The sequence below is a fragment of the Chelon labrosus genome (assembly GCF_963514085.1).
Source record: "Chelon labrosus genome assembly, chromosome: 19".
Classification (NCBI taxonomy): domain Eukaryota; kingdom Metazoa; phylum Chordata; class Actinopteri; order Mugiliformes; family Mugilidae; genus Chelon; species Chelon labrosus.
The window spans coordinates 6821134-6841608 of record NC_140352.1 but is presented as its reverse complement, the minus strand read 5'-3'; the positions used below and the strand labels follow the sequence as shown (position 1 = coordinate 6841608).

Genomic DNA, 20475 nt, shown 5'->3' with positions numbered 1-20475 from the left:
ACCTTCCTAATATTGTGTAGGTCTCCCTTGTGTACATCCGACTGACTGCACGCAGCACCTCTTGGTTTGGATCCAGAGCTTAATTGATGTATAATTCAAAACGACAAAGGTTTATATTAAATATTTTAGAGGACTCTGGGGTAGCGATTACAGAAGATGAATGAATGTATGAATGAATGAATGACTCCGGGGTTGTAACATGCCATAATTGTTGGTTTGGTGCCTGCCTGTGTTGGTGGCTTCCATTAAGGGTCTGGGGTTTTGTTGCAGCTGTAAGCTTGTGTGGTTGTCGTAGTAGCATTATTGTTAATTGTTAATTGCCTGCCTCTGCTTTCCTGTCATTTCTACAATGTATTAAACAGTTGTGACTCATCAGAGAATGGACATGGACCTTCTGAGGGTGTCCTGTGGTGTCTGGTAACACAATGTTGTTAGTGGGGGGGCATTTGAGGGGAGGGGCCTCTGTGGATCATCCCACAGATACTTGATCAGTTTGAGATTTGGTGAATTTGGTCGTTTTTGTGTGTGTGTGCCTGTGTCAGGCTGCATCCTGCTGTGGGTGGCTGCTGCCATCAAGGAGTGTCATATACTTCTCCCATCAGTGGTCATAATGTTGTGACTGATCGATGTAACACTACACTGTTGAAATCCCCTCACTGTGCATGTTAAGTACACAGTGTGCACAGCGTATGGAAGGGTACTTATTTTTGGGAAAGTGTCAGGTCACACCAGTGATGGAGCAACGAGCACATGTGTGTCATTGTGAAATACATGTAGCGGCAACTTTTGATCTCAGCAAAACTGACACAGGCAGGAGAGGGTTATATAAAATCTGAACGATGCACCACTTTTCAAACATTCGCTCAAAGGTCAAGACTTGTGCATCGATCTCAGTAAAGTTGAACTCTACTTGGACGCTCGCCATGAATTTGAGCAGATCTGCTAACATAATTACGTGTCTAGAATTTATTTTTTTTTAGTTTCAAATGAACAGATTGTGCTGGTGAGAGTGAGTCACTTTATTTATATATTATTACTTAAAAATCTTGGACTGTGGTGGAAATTAGCATTTTCACTTTAACACTGTAAAAACTTGTTGTGATATCTGTGTATGTCACAGGGTTTTATTAGCAAAGGTTACTTAAATGTCAGCTAAAGCTTTGCATTCCAGTTTTGGGAAACACCTACACAGTAAACTCATGTGAAATGAACCATGTCCGTGTGTGCGCATACAAACACAAAACGCTTTGTTTGCTGCTGCAGCAGCTGCTCAGGAGTCGTGCTAAATACCCCGTAAAATCCTGCTGTTGGTTTCCAGTAGAGGGATGCGTTCAGATTTAGGATTGAGGATGTTGTTACTGAATAGCAGGTCTATCCCTGTGGAACTGCTGTAATGCTGGTAGTGATCCCTAATGATGTGGAAGCAGCTGGATGCGGCTCCACGGGGAGCCTGCGAGACAAAGGAATAATCTGCTTTTAGTGGCAGAAGAAGAGAGAAATCCTTTAAACCCGACGGTTTTACTCGCGAGTGTGAATGTTGGAGGCACAAAAGAAAACGATGATGCCTTGCTGTGGATACTCTACTGTCTGCACGGTGTACTCATCCTGGGAAAGTTTTGTGAATGATGCAGCACAAGCCGTAATATTGCATTAAGCCGCTCCAGACACCCACTGTGTCTGTAAAGATTTCCAGGGATTCCCGGCAAAAAGGAGGGATTGTTTAATTTAAGTCGAAGGCTTAAGTTTCAAATGACTATGCCGTGCTGTATCGTAACGACGTCTAGGATGTGAACAACATGTAGGTCAATGCTGAATGAATTATCAAAGTAATATGAAAATATGAATGAACCAGGCCCTGCAGACAGAAAACTGTGGAGGGGGACAAGCACTGATGAAAAAGTCCAAATTTAGCATTGCAAAGGTTTTCAGACTGTGGATAGGGGCGTGGGAGAGTTGCAGTGGTGGGCTTTCAGAGGCAAAGATGTGAAACAAAGATTTAAAAAAAGAAAAAAGTGCAATCTGGTGTTCTGGAAACATTTGGTCCCTCTTATCAACATGTCCGAGCAGCAGCAGCTGATGGAGACTATTATAGTGCCTTAATACTGTTAGTGCTGAGTTGATGTAATTTATGTCAGTAAAACTTATAGAGTTAAATATGAGCACACCACCAGGACGCACAGAGTTTTAGAATCACTTGGAAGTCTGATGTGATAATCTCCCCGAAGCAAAAACGCTTTAGGAACAAGTAAAAACAAAAACATGGAGGACAGCACAAGGCGTTGACCTGGCCTCCAAACTCACTAGATCCCAACTGTTTTGGAGTCCTGCACAATATGTGGAAGGCGGTCATAATGATATGCCTGATCGGTGTGTAATACCTTGTAGAAATAACAGGAAAGCAGACGCAGGCAGTTAGTTCCCCAGACAATAACGCTACTACGACAACCACACAAGCTTACAGCAGCAACAAAACCCCAGACCCTTAATGGAAGCCACCAACACAGGCAGGCACCAAACCAACAATTACGGCACGTTACAACCCCGGAGTCCTCTAAAATATTTAATATAATCTTTTGTCATTGTGTGTTATGAATTAAAGAAGCTCTGGATCCAAACCAAGAGGTGTTGGGTGCAGCCGGATGTACACACAGTATGTACACTAAGGATTATAATACCACAAGGGAGGGTGTTGTAGCTCTGGAGTGGTACCATAACCATCACAGTAATATCCGCAAGGCAAACAACGGATTTAAACATATACATATATCTGGTTACTTAGTTGTGTAAGACAAAGAATAGTAAGAGGTGACAATCTATAATATATTGGAGGAATGGCAGACAATTTGTCTTTGAGCACACAAAATGAGTTTTATTCCCCAGACTAGAATAACAACGACAACAACAACATGCCCTTGAAGGGATCCACCAACACAAATACCAAAACACCAATTAAGGTGAATTCCATTCGATTCATAATCAAACGTTTCTCGTTTTGTATTATGAACCAACAAAGGTCAGAGTCTATTTCAGTTGATGGTGTCGGGTGGTGTCAGACTTTAAAAACACAATCCATCAGTGTGAAGGTTTATAAAATGTCAAAATGTACTCAGAGGATTGTGATGCCACGAGGGAGGATGTTAATCATTGTGATAAGGTTTGCAAGGCAAACAGCTGATTAACGGCTTAGTGCAAAGTAGCTAAACATTACGAAGAGGTGATAAACTGTACTAATATACTTCTAGAGGCATCAGGAAAACAAAGATGGACCATTTCTCTTCATTTATTTTGAGTTTTATTCCCAAGACTAGCAAGTGAATGACGACAACAGCAACAACCCGGCTAACCTACAGCACCAAACCCCCTGAACCTTTAAAGTAAATCAGGTGTAATACATGCCCCCTACCATGGTGGATTACTGCCCTAGAGTCAGTGCTTAACATAAGCGTTTGTTATATTGCAATATAACTAAATTAAGATCATAATCCTTGGAGTAACATTTGGATGGCAAACAGCTGGATTACAGCTCGCAGTACAGTAAAGCATGTCCTTGCAAGTACACCAATCAAACATTACATTATGACCACCTTCCTAATATTGTGCCTCCAAAACAGTTGTGACTCATCAGAGAATGGACATGGGCCTTCTGAGGGTGTCCTGTGGTGTCTGGGAACAGGATGTTGTTAGTGAGGGGGCCTTTGATGGGAGGGGCCTCTGTGGATCATCCCACAGATACATGATCAGTTGGGGATCTAGTGAATTTGGAGGCCAGGTCAACACCTTGTGCTGTTCTTCATGTTGTTGTTTTTTGAGTTGTTCCTAAAGTGTTTTTGTGTGTGTGTCTGTGTCAGGCTGCATCCTGCTGGGGATGGCTGCTGCCATCAAGGAGTGTCATTGCTATGGGGTGGGGGGGTGCCTGGTCTGGTCTAGGTGGGTGCTACATGTCTAAGTAACATCCACACCAATGAATGCCAGGTCCAAAAGTATTGTCACAAGATGGTTGATGTTATTCACTTCTCCTGTCATCAGTGGTCATAATGTTGTGGCTGATCAGTGTATTTGAGTGACGTAGTCAATTTTTTCTTCTTTTGATATTTCAAGATTAACATAACACCAGGCCAAAAAAAAGCCTGAAAAGACTTTCCTTTTAATTCCGTCTCATCAGTGGACGGTGCAGTGAGACGTGAATCGCTGCAGCACGATGAGAAAAAGATTTGTAACGTTGCTGTTTAACTGACGTTAGATTAGTTGGGCTGATTGCAGCAGAGATCCAGCGAGCCGCTGGGGTTTGTGGTTTCTTTTGAGGCTTGTTCCTGGAAGGAAAGCTGAGCCACGGTTAAATCTCCAGCCAGATTTATTCACTTACTACTGTTTATTTTTGGTGACGGATTAGAAGCTCTATACATTCCCTGGCTCCGAATTAACTAGTTAGATTTTTACTGCCAAAACAGAATTAAAGTTGTGGCACTTTAGTCAGTGAGCCATGAGCTGGGGCATGAAACCTACAAAAATCTATAAAACATTAGGCACTTATTTGGTACTTGCTGTCAGAAAGAAAAACAAAATGTCACACGTTAAAGTTTAAGATGCTTTCTTTTCCTCTTCTCTCAACACGTTCACTCTTATGAGCCCCGTGTTTCAGCCGCTCTGCCTCTACCTACTTATCAGTCTAACGCCCTTGATAAACCAGACGAGAGGGTGAAGAAATAACTTTGTCTGTCACCGATCCCGGCGCGTTGAACCCGTCCGGCCCTCTGTCCTTGAGCCTCGCCTCAGTCATGAATCACAAGTTTGTCAGAGCAGCTCAGGCATGATCAGGATGACACATGATGAGCTACTTACCACACACACACACATCCGGGTGATCATCTGTATAATACTTATCGTCCTTCTGCTGTTGTCGTCGTCAGCAGCGACTGCAGCCCGTTATGTTACGTGATTGTTATCTGGTCTGATGATGAGTAATGTCACACTTTCTGCCAAACCGAGATTTATGTTTTCAATTAGGTCTGATGCATGCACGTAGCTCCCTGCAGCGCCGTGAATGAAGCGGCCCACTCTGATAAATATAATGAAGACGGACTAATCAGGCCTCGTTTTGACATCCAAAGCATAGAGTGAGTCTGCTTAAGTGATATTAGCGTGAATCAAAGTTGGATGTCACTCATGCGTGAGTAATAAATATGCACTTTAACTGTTTATGGGCGTCTAAAAGAAATGAGCTCTGCAGAGCTTCCCAGCCGAGTGTGATCCCAGTTTCTCACGGCAGGATTCGTCTTTGTCTCATTGCTAGGAGACAATTCACCGCCCTCAATAACTTGTGCAAATGATGTACGCTGAATCATCATCAGCAGCAGCAGCAGCTACAGCCTCACAGTCACAAAGAAATGGACCAACGTAAGAAGTTTCCGTGAAGTGGCATTAAAGGGGAACTACTGATTTTTACAACCTGGACCTTATTTCTGGCATAAAATACGATCGTTTACTCACCCATATAACTTTGGTGTCATTTGGAGTCGTTCGGACGATATTTAGATCCGCGTATATCCATATAGTGGGAGTGACTGGGGCACCGAACCGCAGCCTCTAAATAACACATTATCTGCTGCGAAACTCACCAATATTTTGTTATGATACGCTAGTGCTATTCCCCGTTGAGTCTGGAGTTACCTGTTGTCTATTCGTTGACGTGCAGCGGTTTGTCGTTCTTTGGCCAGCTGTTCCTCTCTCTGCCTCCGCATCCTCCTTTCAACGAGCTCCTCATCCGTATACTCTGGCTCCAAACGGTAAGGACGTCCATCATAAACAGAGTCGTCGTCCACAACCTCAGAATCTGAAAAATATTCAGCCATGTTGCAAAAAACTAGCAGTAGCAAATTACAGGTAAACAAGCCGCGCTCAGAGATGACATCATCCAGGTCAGAGGTTAGAAGGTCAATCTACAGACCCCGAATGATAATAACAGGTAACTCCAGACTCAACAGGGAATAGCACTAGCGTATCATAACAAAATATTGGCGAAATTAATGAGTTTCGCGGCAGATAATGCGTTATTTAGAGGCTGCGTTTCGGTGCCCCATTCACTCCCATTATATGGACATACGCGGATCTAAATATCGTCCGAACGACTCCAAATGACACCAAAGTTATATGGGTGAGTAATAATCGTATTTTATGCCAGAAATAAGGTCCAGGTTGTAAAAAAACGGTAATTCCCCTTTAATGTGTTTTTTGACCACTTGATCGCAGCACTAGACGTTTTTATTGTCACCTCTTGAAGTCAGTTAAAAGATTGTTGTCTACGTTCATGTTCAAAAACCTTTTTATGCATTACCCACATCATTATATTGATATGTGAGTTATATTTAGTGAATATCCTTGAAAATAGATTGAATGATCAGCCATATGTCAGTATTGCACAATGCAGTGGACGTAATGACAATAAACTTCACTCAGCTGGTGCCGTTTTTGAAATGTTCTGGTTCTTGTTTGTGTTTTCCCGCGCGACCTTGTCAGATGCATGTGTCTGACACGATAACGCAGGAGAGCACCTTTCCTCCGATGCCGTCATTTGGAGCGTTTAATCACAGTTCTGTCTAGTTCGGGCAGATGAGGCCGTCGACTCTTTTCTGAAACACATGCTGGGGAGGCTATATAAAGATCATGCTTGAGGAGGGTGCCAGGCTTCAGGAGCACCGTCCAAAGCCCCATTAGTATGCATGTTGTGTTTTTGCCTGTCGCCACAAGCGTGAGGCACATGCAGACACGACCGGGGGAACACAGGTCTGGACTGCACGGGGACGCAGCTGTCTCTTAAAGGCTGAATATGTCCTTTTTCTTCAAACATATAATTAAAAGGTAAAGTCTTTATTTGCACGGATAATTGGAACAGTTTGGGGTCAGTCAGTCACATATTGACAGGTATCTGTAACAAGTCTCCAATCTTAAAGTATGGAAACACCAAAGTGACATCAAAGAACTAGCGTGTCGCCTGTGTAGGGACCAGAAAACTGCACTTAAACACACCATAAAGACTACAGCCGATGGCCAGCTAGTGTTCAGTGACTTCTATCAGTAGATGGCAGTAGTCTGTATTCATCAGTCAAAAAAGAGAAAACACAACCGCTATGATTAGCTAGGAAGCAAGGAAGAGCGACAAATCTACGTCCAAACCTCTTCTGAATCATGTCAGATGTCAGAATCAGGTGCCAACCGTCTACTTGACACCATTACCATTTAATACACCCATCAGCCACAACATTAAGACCACTGACAGGAGAAGTGAATAACATTGACCATCTTGTGATAATTCAGTGTTCTGCTGGGAAACTTTTGGACCTGGCATTCATTGGTGTGGATGTTACTTAGACATGTAGCACCCACCTAGACCAGACCAGGCACCCCCACCCCATAGCAATGACACTCCTTGATGGCAGCAGCCATCCCCAGCAGGATGCAACCACAAAACACACTTTAGGAACAACTAAACTAAAACATGAAGAACAGCACAAGGTGTTGACCTGGCCTCCAAATTCACTAGATCCCAAACTGATCAAGTATCTGTGGGATGATCCACAGAGGCCCCTCCCCTCAAAGGCCCCCGACTAACAACATTGTGTTACCAGACACCACAGGACACCCTCAGAAGGCCCATGTCCGTTCTCTGATGAGTCACAACTGTTTTGGAGACCTACACAATATTAGGAAGGTGGTCATAATGTTATGCCTGATCGGTGTAATTGTCTGAGCAGCAGGCAGTAATTCTGATTGACACTCGTAGACTGAAACCTATTGATATAATCAGGTGTTGCCCAGTTTCAGACCTGAAGAAAACACTATTTAGTCTTGAAGTGCTCCAAGTAACAAAGAGTCGTCTCAGTGGTTATTTTCATTTGTCAGTACTTCAGCCGCCAATCGTCTTTAAGCAAACAGTCAGCGTGGAAACAATGACAGTTTGTTTACTGTATCCCGAGATGTCAGCGCTAGGGCTGTGTCTCCTGTTAATGACGTCTTAGAGGATGTCCCGCCAGCGGCGAAGGAGCGCGAGTTCAACAGTGATGACACCGTAAATGCCGCCAACGTTCATCGAGTGTCCGTGTTTGTCGAGGCTGCAGTCAGTCACATTTATGGCTGTCGTCGTAAACATGCTAATTTGCTGTTATCACCTCGGGCGAAGGATAAACTGTGCGGGGTCCTTGTTAACAGAGTCTGGTTAGCGAGGACGTCTCTCTCACAACCTGAGGCCCTTCAGACAAATATTTACAGCGGGAACTACACAAATGTCAGAACCAAGCACGTAGCATATTGCAGTAAAGCTAATGGGTAGGATGTTTGCAGAGGGATTTACAGCCAATCTAAAAACGAACACACCCAATAATATTAAACATTAATAGCTGCAGTATAACTTTGTAAATTAACAAGGCTGTTTAGTAGTATTCGTAAACCTACAACATTCAAAGAGTGTTAATTCTGAATTTGTCTTTTGGTGTTAAGATACGTGCACATGTGTTTGACTCTATATTACAGTAGGCAAGTGTACCATTCAGCTTAATGAGGACACATTGATTTCTTCTTTCATATTGTGCAGTCCTGTACTTTTGCTCCCATATACCTAATTCATCAATGTGGCATTTGAGGTCAGACAGACGGGCCGGCTGGAATTCACCAGGGTGATCCTCAGGTCGTTTTATTTTGGAAATCAGCACATGTTGCGGAGGAGGATGTGATCTGGATGCGATCACTGATGTAGAAACTACATCACCTGGTGCATGGGCGTCTAGCTTTTGGGTTTGCTTTTAAGTTGCACATGGTGCGTTCATGCCTGACCCTTTATTTCGAGATAAAACTTTAATAAAATGTTCTATTTAAAAATATAGAATGCAAAGAAGAATAATTGCCCCTGTGTGGAGTTGGAGTTGGTCTCAGGAGGGGGAAATGCTTTTTGTTTTTTGTGTTGGAATACCACAAGTGACCACTGGGAATAATTATCAAGCTCTCCTAAAGGGCCTGGTGTGTAGACAGAACCGACATACACCCCACCTCCCCCTTCAGTTTCAGCAGAACTTATGGTGCCCTTAAAATAAAACCGGTGTTCTTTATAGAGCCGGTGTTTGATTGGCAGAAACACGACGGTGCACCACGGCAGACTGCATGGAAAAGGACTAATGAGCTAATGCTAAGCTAACAAAGACACAATTAAACGATAAAAACCCCAGCTCCTTTCCATATCTGCCTGTATGCCCACCTCAAACCTGCACACGAACCGGTGCTTTGATGCAGCCCACCGTTGGGTTTATTTAAACAGAGACTGATCAGTTGACTGCGCGCACAAATCTCTGGCATCCCACCAATGAGAGCTCTGATCCCACCGTGACCGCCGGCTTCAAGAGAAAATGGAACAAGCTGACCTCTGGTTCTTCTGAATCCTGTTTTTAGACACGGTAGCATCTCGCAGAGTGATCGCAGACTCCCACCGAACAATTAGCGCAACACGTTTGTACTTTATGCAAATAGCTCATCGGATGCAGTTCTTTTAGGTAGACCTCTGTGTTTTAAATCTCATTTTGCAGCTTACTAAATATCTTCATTTTGCAAACTGATTCTGAATAATACCTGATGAAGCATCGTTAGCCTGGATGAACCACTGTTCATCCTTTTATTTTAGATGCTCTCTCTCTCTCTCTGTCCTTGTGGTAAAAGTTATTTCTCTGCTTCAGGTGTAGTTTCTGTGTTTTTTGGCAGGCTGTTCACGCTGGTCCACGGTGAGTCACACTCCAGGAAAGAGTGGAGGTGCATGAGTGGGTTTCTTTGAATGCTTGAGACCTGCTGAGGCACTCTGCAGGGCCGTACATTGTAGTGACAGAGCCTTGTTTTCTTTCAGTCAGTGTTGACTTTATGATCTATACCTTATACAACATCCTCGATGTGTCAACGCTCGGTTCAGTCTCAGCTTCTGATATGAAAAGTCCTGCAGAAAATAAACAGTCTTTTTATAGGAATACGACTTTACAGCTGTACAATGAAATAACAACTCCTTTAAGATGAAATACTAAGATTTGAAATGTCTAATTAATACAATTTGCATTAGAAGACTTGGTACGGACCATTGGGGACTTGTTTCTTTGGACTCACTGAAATAATTCGGACTTTATTCAAAGCGACCAACGACTGTGAGGACCCTACACATCAGGCGGACGTTATAAAGCCCCTCCGCTCCCACACAACCAGACTGAACAACAGCTTCTTCCCCCAGAGCTGAGGCTGCTCTAAATCAGTCCCAGAAACTTTCTGCCTGACACACAAACACGTCAACAGTTCACATTATAACCATGCTGCTGCATAAATAACCTTCCTATACTGGATGACAACTTGCACAACACTGTACGTGAGATCTGTGTACACCGATCAGGCATAACATTATGACCACCTTCCTAATATTGTGTAGGTCTCCCTTGTGCCTCCAAAACAGTTGTGACTCATCAGAGAATGGACATGGGCCTTCTGAGGGTGTCCTGTTGTATCTGGCAACACAATGTTGTTAGTGGGGGGCCTTTGAGGGGAGGGGCCTCTTTGGATCATCCCACAGATACTTGATCAGTTTTGGAGCTAGTGAATTTGGAGGCCAGGTCAACACCTTGTGCTGTTCTTCATGTTCTTTTGAGTTGCTCCTAAACTGTTTTTGTGTGTGTCAGGCTGCATCCTGCTGGGGATGGCTGCTGCCATCAAGGAGTGTCATTGCTATGGGGTGGGTGGGCCTGGTCTGGTCTTGTCCAGGTGGGTGCTACATGTCTACAGGAAATTTGGTGTCCAGTAGCTTGATCACATGGAAACAGATATAAAAGATATTTAACCATATATATATAATTTAGGTTTAGATTATCTTTTTGTTGTTTATACAGAGCTGAAAGTAAATCTTGTTGCACTGTACAACTTCTATTCTATTCTATAACTTGACATATGACTTGTTCACTTGTGTCCAGATAACTTGTAACTTGACCTGGACTCACACAGACCGACTTACTTTAAATGACTTGGACCTGTGTCAGATTATTCGTAGCTAGAGTTGGATTTGCTCATGTGAAATGTCTTGGACTTACTCCAGATAACGTGACGCTGGACTTCGGACTCGCACTGGCTGACTGACTCGAAATAATTTGGACTTAATTCAAATAGGTTGAGGCTTAACTTGGACTCGCTCACCTGAAAGAACTTGGACTGGTTTGAAATAACTTGAGACTTGCTCTGACAGATGAATAACTTGAGATCTTGACCTACAACTTTTTCTCTGAACACGCTGACGTTTGCGTCAAGGCTCTGAACAATTACTGACTTTTTCTTTTATTGCAGAGAGATTTCACCTCCTGTCTTGTGAACAGAATGCGTTGGCAAAAATAAATACAAATCGGGCTGAGTGCGTCTTGGCAGCCCTCTTGGTCGCCGTCCTCTTTGTGAGTCTCGGCTCACTGTGCCCCCTTTGTTTGGGGAGCCATCTGCCTGCAAACTGCAAATGGCTGGGGGTGGCCGGAGATACAGATGTGATGCATCATTATCCGGTGACTGGCGCTGTGTGCTGTCAACTCATTGACAAACCCAGTCATGGCTGCTCCTCGTTAAAGCCTGTGTGTGTGTGTGTTTTATTTACTGCCATTGCTGAGTCTTGGGTCGCCCCGTGGCATTAGCATTTCTAGGGTTGCACCAACAGTGTTTCCAGTTTCTGAACTGGGCCGGTCAGAGGCATAAATAAAGAGATTTCCTGGCTTTCAAAGAGGAAGGGTCGATTAAAAATGCATGCAGGTGCTTTTTGTCATTACGGAGCCATCAGTGGTTGCAGGTTGACAATGCAATTTCACATCATGGAAATGAATAAGGCTGGGCTCATTCATTATGCATGCCCGTCGGTTTCCTGTTCAGGATGTCCATTGTGTCATTTCTAAAGAGATGAAAGCCAGGTAGGGTCGCAGATAGCCCTCTAGTGTATTTGGGGATGTAAAACATTTGTTCTGCTGTCTGGCCGAAACCTTTCTCTTCTTATCTGTGTCTCTCTGGGTCGAGTCCTCATCTACATTAGCGCTGGCTTTAAAAGGGCACTCCTTTCACGGCGGCATTAATGAGAGCGCCGCGCTTTTTGACTTGCGGAGACCGATTGATGAAGCTGTACAATTAAACGTTTTGTTTAAAGGATTAAAAATCTAGGTCTTGGTTTTGTAACAGCTGCATATTGTGAAATCTATAAACTGTGTTTTTTTTTTTTAGCCTACTTTATGAAAAAGTTAGGTAACAGAGATATAATCTTTTGTCCTCCATTTCTGATAATCTACCTCCTTCTTCTCTGCCCGGACAAATGCGTCCTGACAGCAGTCACTTTTGAATTGTGCCGCGTGGTTTTCAGTGTCAGTTGTGTTGACAGGTGAGAACACAGGTTGACTGGGACGTAGCAGCGTCTCCTCGAGCTTTGTTTGTCCTCCAGACCTGCAGATGTTTGTTCTCCTTTTAACCATTTTTACTTACACCTCAGTCTGATGCCCTGTGGCGTTAGTGAGACTGTGATTAAGTTTCACCTGAGCTCTTTTCAGTGTCTGAGCTGCTCTCACCTTGCCCGCTAACACTCCTGTATCTCATGTTTTTTCATTACACTGCAACCTAGCCTCCCAGTCTTGCTCTGAAAGTCTTTCGGCTCACTCCGGGCTTCGGTTTATTCAATGCCGTCTCCCCTCCCCTGCAGGAGAGAGGGGCCCAGTGACAGAGTAAAAGTGATGTCCTGTTTCACTGTGACCACCGAAGCTTCAGGTTCAGCTGCATCCTTCCCCGTTTGTGCGCTCGACGCCACGTTCTGTCACCTCGCCCACTCTTCCGCCGCCGATTTACATGACGTGCCGAGCGCTCGTGTTTTTATTTACACCGTCAGATATACACTAACGGGAGAGTCCGTGTGCTCAAAACTGTGACTCTTTCTTTTTTTGGTGCGTTTAACACAATGATAGCAGGCTGACGAGTTGTATCAAGGTCTGTTGATGCTCATTAGCAGCCATTTGCTGCAAACATTTTCTCACTACATTTACTGGATGCTTCTGAGAAATTGGTTTTCACTGTTGTTTAATCTGTCACCTTTTTCTTTTACTTTTAGCTTCATTTAAAATGTCAGAAAATAGCAAAGGTTTGAAACTTAAAGTGATAAAAACCTGTCTCTGCACAAATTTGTTTGGTAGGGAAATTTAATTTTGCTGATGTTTTATTTTGTTCCAACATAATTTGTTCATTTTCCAAACAGAAGTCCATCTCCTGCCAAATCATTTGGCTATAACATTACAGCATCTATATTTCAGTGTTTAAAGCTTTAATCTCTCACTGACTAAACAAACTAAACAAAAAAATGTACTTATATACATATTACAGTCTAAATCTCCTAAAAATCCTGCTTTATACAATTATCTTGTTCAGCTGTAGGGGTTCATGGGGTTGTGGAAAATATTACTGTAATCAAAAACAAAAAACATGTTGTAATATGTTCCTGTAAGCTCCTGCTGAAACCGTTTTAAGTATCAGAATAAATTTGTGCTACCAGCCAAATAGGTCAACGGCTGGTGTCCTCCTTTCCCTATTTACATCTGAAGATTAAACATCTACTGCCGCCCGGATCTAAACCGGTGTTTGTGTGTGATATTGTCCACATTGGATGACTTTGTTGTGTCATTTAAAAAGAAAAAAAGAAAGTAAAATCCTCTTTTCTGTTTTTTTTTTTTTCTTTCCAGGTGGTGCTCGTTTTTGCTCTCAGCATTGGAGCTCTTGTAATATACTTCATAGATTCCTCTGAGTAAGTATTTTGGCTTTGACTGTTTTTATTGGGTTTTAGTTTGAAAATGTAGAAATCTTTTATGAATCTTGAGTTTTTGCTCCGTCATTTATAACACAACCCTCACCGGGATGCGGTCCAGCTCCTCGTACACCGACCAGCGCAGGTCTGAAGACAGATGGATGAAACTTCAACTGAGAAAATCAAAAAGCATAACTCAAAACATCTAAATCACAAAATCCTGCACGTTATATGAGGTTCCTTTGCTTCAAGGCTCATAGGGAAATTATATGCGTATGAGATATTTACATTAGCCTCCAACACAAACCTACCAGCATCAATAATCCTGTGCTTTGTGCTTGGTATATCCCCTTCAGGGTAACCTGCCCTGGACTTACTGGCGATCCCTCACAGCGCCCACAAATGAAATTTGTCTAATCTCTGTAATGAAAGGATCAGAATATCAAACAGGCAGGAAGGTCCAAAGTTCCCGTTGGAAACAATCGCCATCGCTCATCAGGCCGGAGGAAGCGGAAGGTCCTTTTAGTTGCATGTGCGACAGTGTACAGTTACTGCAGGCCTGGTGGTGTTTGCACAGGAAGCGCCATTAACAAGTACGGCAAAATACACAAGGATAAAAGCCTCTGTCGAGCCCAGAGGGAGTCCCCACTGGGAGCAATGTCGAGGGAGAGGACAGAAAATGGGCTGTAAACTGGCGCAATCAGGCTCATGGTCCTGGAGGGAGGCGAGGGGGGACGGGGGGCGTTCGGGGTAATTTGTTATTTCATAAGATCTCATGCAGCTGAGAGCTCGGCCGGCTCTGATGTGGTTTGCGAGCATGATCTCATTTCATTATCTGGACAAGCTCGGGTAGAGTTACATCCTCACCGATGCCATCTGTGGCCTCCTGTTCTCAGAACGTTCTCATAGCGCCGCCTGATACCCTTTCACCTGACGAAGGATGACCTCTGACCTCTCGCTTTAACCTTTCCATGCTGAAGGGCGTTATTAAATACACGATGAAGAATGAGTGACTTTTATTCACGCTGCAAGGCTCTTTGTCTGAGTCCTCATTCGGTCTGATCCAGGTCTTTTTATTATTCAGCCAGGCTATATTTTTATTTTATTTTTTCACTACCTGTCAGCTCAACGATCCCGGTACTTAAAGCCAAAGAGCCGCCTGTTAGCTGCTCTCTTGCGTGTGCTCCTAAGTGGCAGCAGACTGTAACAGATACAGCCCTTCCTGTAATTAGTCCTGAGGGGTTCCTGAGGCTGTTGTATGATGGACACGCTGACCTGACTGGAAGCGACACAGAGAGAGATGTCAACACAACAGACCCACTTAAGATCCAGAGAGGAGCTCAAACGACGAGGAGCAGAGACGAAGGAGCCCGTTATGTCTCAGAGGGAGTTATACTTCATAAATCTTGGTTTGTGCCCTGGAAGTCACGATAACGTGGATTGTTTGTTTTGTCAGTGCTGCGGTTTAACACCCTACTCAACACTGACTACTGGACAGATTGTGTTCATAATGCCCAGTATTTATAGGGTGGTGTAAATCTTGTTAAGTACATTTTTAGCAGATGTTTTGCATCATTATTGTTTGGACGTTCTGTGACAGAGTAAAACATGTTAAACTTATGTGTTTGCAGATATCATTTAGTTAGAGCTGAGATAGGATAGCTTCATCACTAAAAAGAAAACAACCAAAAACAAGACAAATTGCACATCCAGAGGACAACTTTATGATTTGTTTGTACTCCTTTTTAACTCCGTTTTGGTCTCCACCTCCTGAGAAAACTGTACGTCTCTTTTAGCCGGTGGCTGCTAACTAAGTTTTTAAGAAACCTAACCTTAAGAAAACCTAAGGTGATGCAAAGTGGGAGGATATCAAGTTTAACTATGAGGCGAACGGCGAATGGGAGCGTCTGATACTGCTGATTAACGTACGATGCAAACGTCTACCGTTAAGGAAACGCCGCCCACGACTTTGGTTCCTACCGACAGATATCACCATGCTGCAGTAGTTTATGTTCAGTTTGATTCACTCTGAAACATTTGGAAAATACGCAAGAGTGTTACCTAGGCAACCAGAGCACGCAAACGTCCACCAGCTACCAACTGTTAGCTGCCGAGTGATTGGTCGAAGAGTGAATCCGTTTATATGTGGATGGGATTTTAAACTGAAATCACAGCCAGAGCTCAACAAAAAGCTTGTAACTTTGAGAACTTTATTCTTCCATATGCATTCATAGAAAAAAAATATTGAATGATACTTGGTTAAAGTAATCCTTGTGACCTTTCGCCCTCTGCGCATTCGGCTTTTGTTCAAGGTTATAAACTTTCATATTAATCACGTGCAGCAGCAGCAGCAGCAGCATCGGAGAGCTTTAAGGCCTTCTACATGTGAGCTGGTGTGTCCTGTTTGATCTGAGCCTGAATTAAATGAAGGAGAGAAGGAGAGAGAGAGAGACCAGATCCATAACAGGCTTAGTCCAAACCAGGCCCACTGGAACTCAATTATTTAGCTCTGCAGGACTGCCTCCACTGTATGGTCCGTCACCCCGCTATGACAGGGATTTATTGGGCTGACGTGTCATTACGGAGAACAAGAGGAGAACAAGAGGACTATATTTAGGATGTTTTAGGATATCATTTTACATCTTCATTTGCCCTGTAAAACCGTTAAATCTTTACAATTCAATAAAATGTAGATTCTAGGCAGGAAGCAGAAGAACATAAAATAAATCAAGATACAATCAAAACATTAACCAGTTCCCTTCGTATTATTATTATTATATCGTCTATGAAAAGTGCCTAATGCTTCGCTGTTCCAGTTTGGGAAAAGTGTGATAACATTTCCTAAGCGTCTTAAGCTCCTTTTAATTAAATTTATGCATCTTTTCAAAGGCATGACTCTTTTCCCCGCTGACTAAAAGTTAGCCCTCCAGATTTTAGGTTAATTAAATTACATTTTTCCTGACTTTGCATGAATGAGTTTTTTTTTTGTTTATGTTAAATACCTTCCACCCCACGTGGGACCAGCTCTGCAATAAATCTGACATCTCATTATTGTCAGCTCAGTAAAGTCTACAGCTGGCAGGAACCCACACAGACTTACACAACATGTTTCAGAGGTAAAGGTTCCACTTATAACGTATCTGTAGCTTTAGAGCTGTCCCGTCCGGTGGCGAGGACGTCTGTACGCGGCCTGGTTGAAATGTGACCGACCACAAGATGAACTGAACGTCAGATCGGTTCAGAAATAATAATCCCTCAGATACTTTAATGTCACTTTATAAACTCCACAAGGACAGTGTTTTATCAGAGGGTGTCTATTAAGAGTTTTATTTTTATTTATTTTTTTACATAACAAAAGCAATTTGCTTTAATCCGAGTGGTATTAAACAGCACAGGGGAGATGGCAGCTGTGTGAGAGATGCGGCGTGCATTAGTGAAGCTTGTGGATTTGAGCGTAATGGGCCGTGCAGGTAGAGGACTAACGCGTGAAAGCATAAAAACAAACCAAGAGGAAGCTTTATTCATTTATTCTTTAGAGAAGTGGCTCATCTTGTGGCCTCTTAAAGCGAGGAAATATTTGAGCCACCTGCACATTTTTCCAGAAAATTAAAACTTCTTCTCAGAGAAAATAATAAAAACTTGAGCCTGAAATTATTTTAGAGGCTCAAGCAAGTTAGGATTAAGTAAAGGTAAGTAATGGTGATGAATGAATTAGTAATGTCAGTTTGGGGCAATTTAATTTTCATTATGTGTTAATCTAAAGATGATTTATTTTTTTCTGTTTAGGGTAATAATTTGTGTATAAAATCTTAAAAAACAGAGTAAAATCACAAGAAATGTATTAATTCAAGTATAAAAATAGAGAAAGAAGCAACTTTTCAGTTTTATTTTTGCTTATTTAAATAACTAACAATAAAAATCAGTCAGTTTTCCTTTGATTGACTAACCAGTTCATAGGCTGACTTTCATTTTTAACACTACTAAACATCACTGTTCCTGTTTATGTAATGATCCACCATCTTGCTAAATGTCTGCAAAGGCTGTGTTGTCATCTGAGGTGTGATTAGTGTATTGAGATATTTCAGTTTTTTATTTTTGGTACACAGTCATACTAACGTACTTACCTTCACATTTACATGGTTAATTATTTCTCTTTATTTGAATTCTTGGTGCCAGATACAAGCTTTTTTGAGGGTGAGACTTCACTACATTGCTAGCATTTGCCATGGCTGCCTGATTTTCATAAAAGAAGACTTGAAACCCTGCTGCATGCGTTTAACCCTTAAACTACTGCTCTGGCTCCGCATTTCCATCACGTCTGACTCAATGTCTTAAAGGGGAACTATTGTTTTTTACAACCTGGACCTTATTTCTGGCATAAAATACGATAGTTTACTCACCCATATAACTTCTGTGTCATTTGTAGTCAATCAGGAGATATTTAGAACTCCCTATATCCATATAGTGGGAGTGACTGGGGCACCGAAACGCAGCCTCTAAATAACACATTATCAGCTGCGAAACTCGTTCATTTCACCAATATTTTGTTATTGTATGCTAGTGCTATTCCCTAGTTGAGTCCGGAGTTAGCTGTTATCATCGTCTGAGGTCTGTAGATTGGCCTACAGACCCCGGATGAAGTCATCTCTGAGAGACTATAATAGTCGGCTTGTTTACCTATAATTTACTACTGCTAGTTTTATGCAACATGGCTGAATATTTTTCTGATTCTGAGGTCGTGGACGAACCATAGCAGTAGCAAATTACAGGTAAAAAAGCCGACTATTATATTGGTGAAATGAACAAGTTTCGCAGCTGATAATGCGTTATTTAGAGGCTGCGTTTCAGTGCCCCAGTCACTCCCACTATATGGATATACGCAGATCTAAGTATCTCCCGATTGACTACAAATGACACAAAAGTTGTATGGGCGAGTAAACGATCGTATTTTATGCCAGAAATAAGGTCCAGGTTGTAAAAAAACAGTAGTTCCCCTTTAATGGGATGTTGTCTCTGAGATGGGAAATGCTGAAAAGGAAAGCCACGCCATTGTCATGAGGAACTATTGCACTTGGAATACGAGATATTCCTGTAGTTTTGCAGTTATTTAAGGGTTAATCAGGTATATCGGCAAGTTACTGCTTGTGTGACGATGAATGCATGTCCTTCCTCAACAGAAAAAACACTGGAAAATATCAAATAGTGCACTTTTACCAACACTTATGTTCTTTTTGGAAATCTTAAAAATGCATTTTCGGGAAAAGAAGAATGCATCTTTTATGCTAATTTATATATTTTTGTCACGTCTTTCCTCTCTTGATTGCGGGTACCTGCCCTTGAACTTAAACATAAACTGTGTCTCTGTCTAATAGTCCTATCGAGTCCTGTCAGAACTTCTACAAAGACTTCACGCTACAGATCGACATGGCGTTCAACGTGTTCTTCCTGCTGTACTTCGGCCTCCGTGTGAGTAGAAATTGAGTGGTTAAACATTTTTGATTTAAAATAAATGCATAAAAGGTAAAGAAGTTGTTTCCACTCTTTTATTCACTCTTGGTTTTTTCGCAGTTCATTGCTGCCAATGACAAGCTGTGGTTCTGGCTGGAGGTGAACTCGGTGGTGGACTTCTTCACGGTTCCCCCGGTGTTTGTGTCGGTGTACCTGAACAGGAGCTGGCTGGGTAAGGAAACCTTGGATAGTTGATTCAGGAGCAGCCTGTGGTGCCACCCAGTGGATTTAACGACCCTAGCAGGTGTCCTTGAATGCACCAGATAATCTAGGCTCATGGAGTTTGCATGTTCTCCCCGTGTCTGCGTGGGTTCTCTCTTGGTACTCTGGCTTCCTTCCACCGTCCAAAAACATGCTCGTTAGGTTAACTGGTGATTCTAAATTGGCTGTAGGTGTGATAGACCTGTTCAGGGTGTACCCCGCCTCTCGCCCAATGACAGCTGGGATAGGCTCCAGCCCCCCGCGACGCTACGGGACGCTCATGTACATCACGTACATATGCACGCCTTACTGTTTTAGCCATATAAATTTGATACTTCTGTCATGAAATGAACTTTCTGGTGGGATTTTGCATGATGTGCATGAAAGATTTGAACCGTGCATCAAATAAAAAATAAAATAAAAAAAACACTGCTAGAGTGCAGCATGGAGACTGATTAGCATGATAACTCTGAAGCTTTACCAGCTATATCCACCACTGAATTCATTGCTGCACAGCAGTATCAACTATTACATGGCAGACGACGGTGTGCAATTAACGGAAGTCGATTTGAATGTAATTTTCCATTTTTTTTGTGTCCGTGCGATGAGGAAATCAGTCACTGTGCTGTAGTTTGTCTTTAACTTGACCTCAACCTCCCCCAGCAGAGCTCTCCAGCACTCCTGCAATAACACTCCAATGAAATCATTCTCTGATTGAAAAGTACGCGAATGGATAAAAAAAAAAAAAAAAAAAAACAGGTAATAGGCTTTGTTGAGGGGTTGAGCTCTAGAATAGAAGTCAATCTGCTAAATGTGTGAAGCTCATCACTCTGAGAGGTCTGCGAGGAATTAGAGGATTTAGAAGGAGCATTTTTTTTTTTTTTTTTGCTGCATTTCAGGTTTTTATAGCTGCTTTTTTTTCTCCTTGCTCTTGTCAGCTGAGAGAACAAACCTGCCAC

General features: G+C 42.6%; 1 protein-coding gene across 1 annotated transcript in view; it reads left to right on the top strand.

Moving 5' to 3' along the window:
- Positions 1-13917: 13917 nt before the first annotated feature.
- Positions 13918-20475, top strand: part of LOC311504267 (calcium-activated potassium channel subunit alpha-1-like) — a gene marked incomplete at its 5' end in the record, with an annotated part of 43641 nt that continues 37083 nt past the window's right edge. Inside the window, 3 exons of the mRNA XM_084567286.1 lie at positions 13918-13952; positions 19180-19273; positions 19376-19487. Coding sequence (XP_084423412.1) covers positions 13918-13952; positions 19180-19273; positions 19376-19487 — 241 coding nt within the window. The remainder of the gene's footprint in view (positions 13953-19179; positions 19274-19375; positions 19488-20475) is intronic.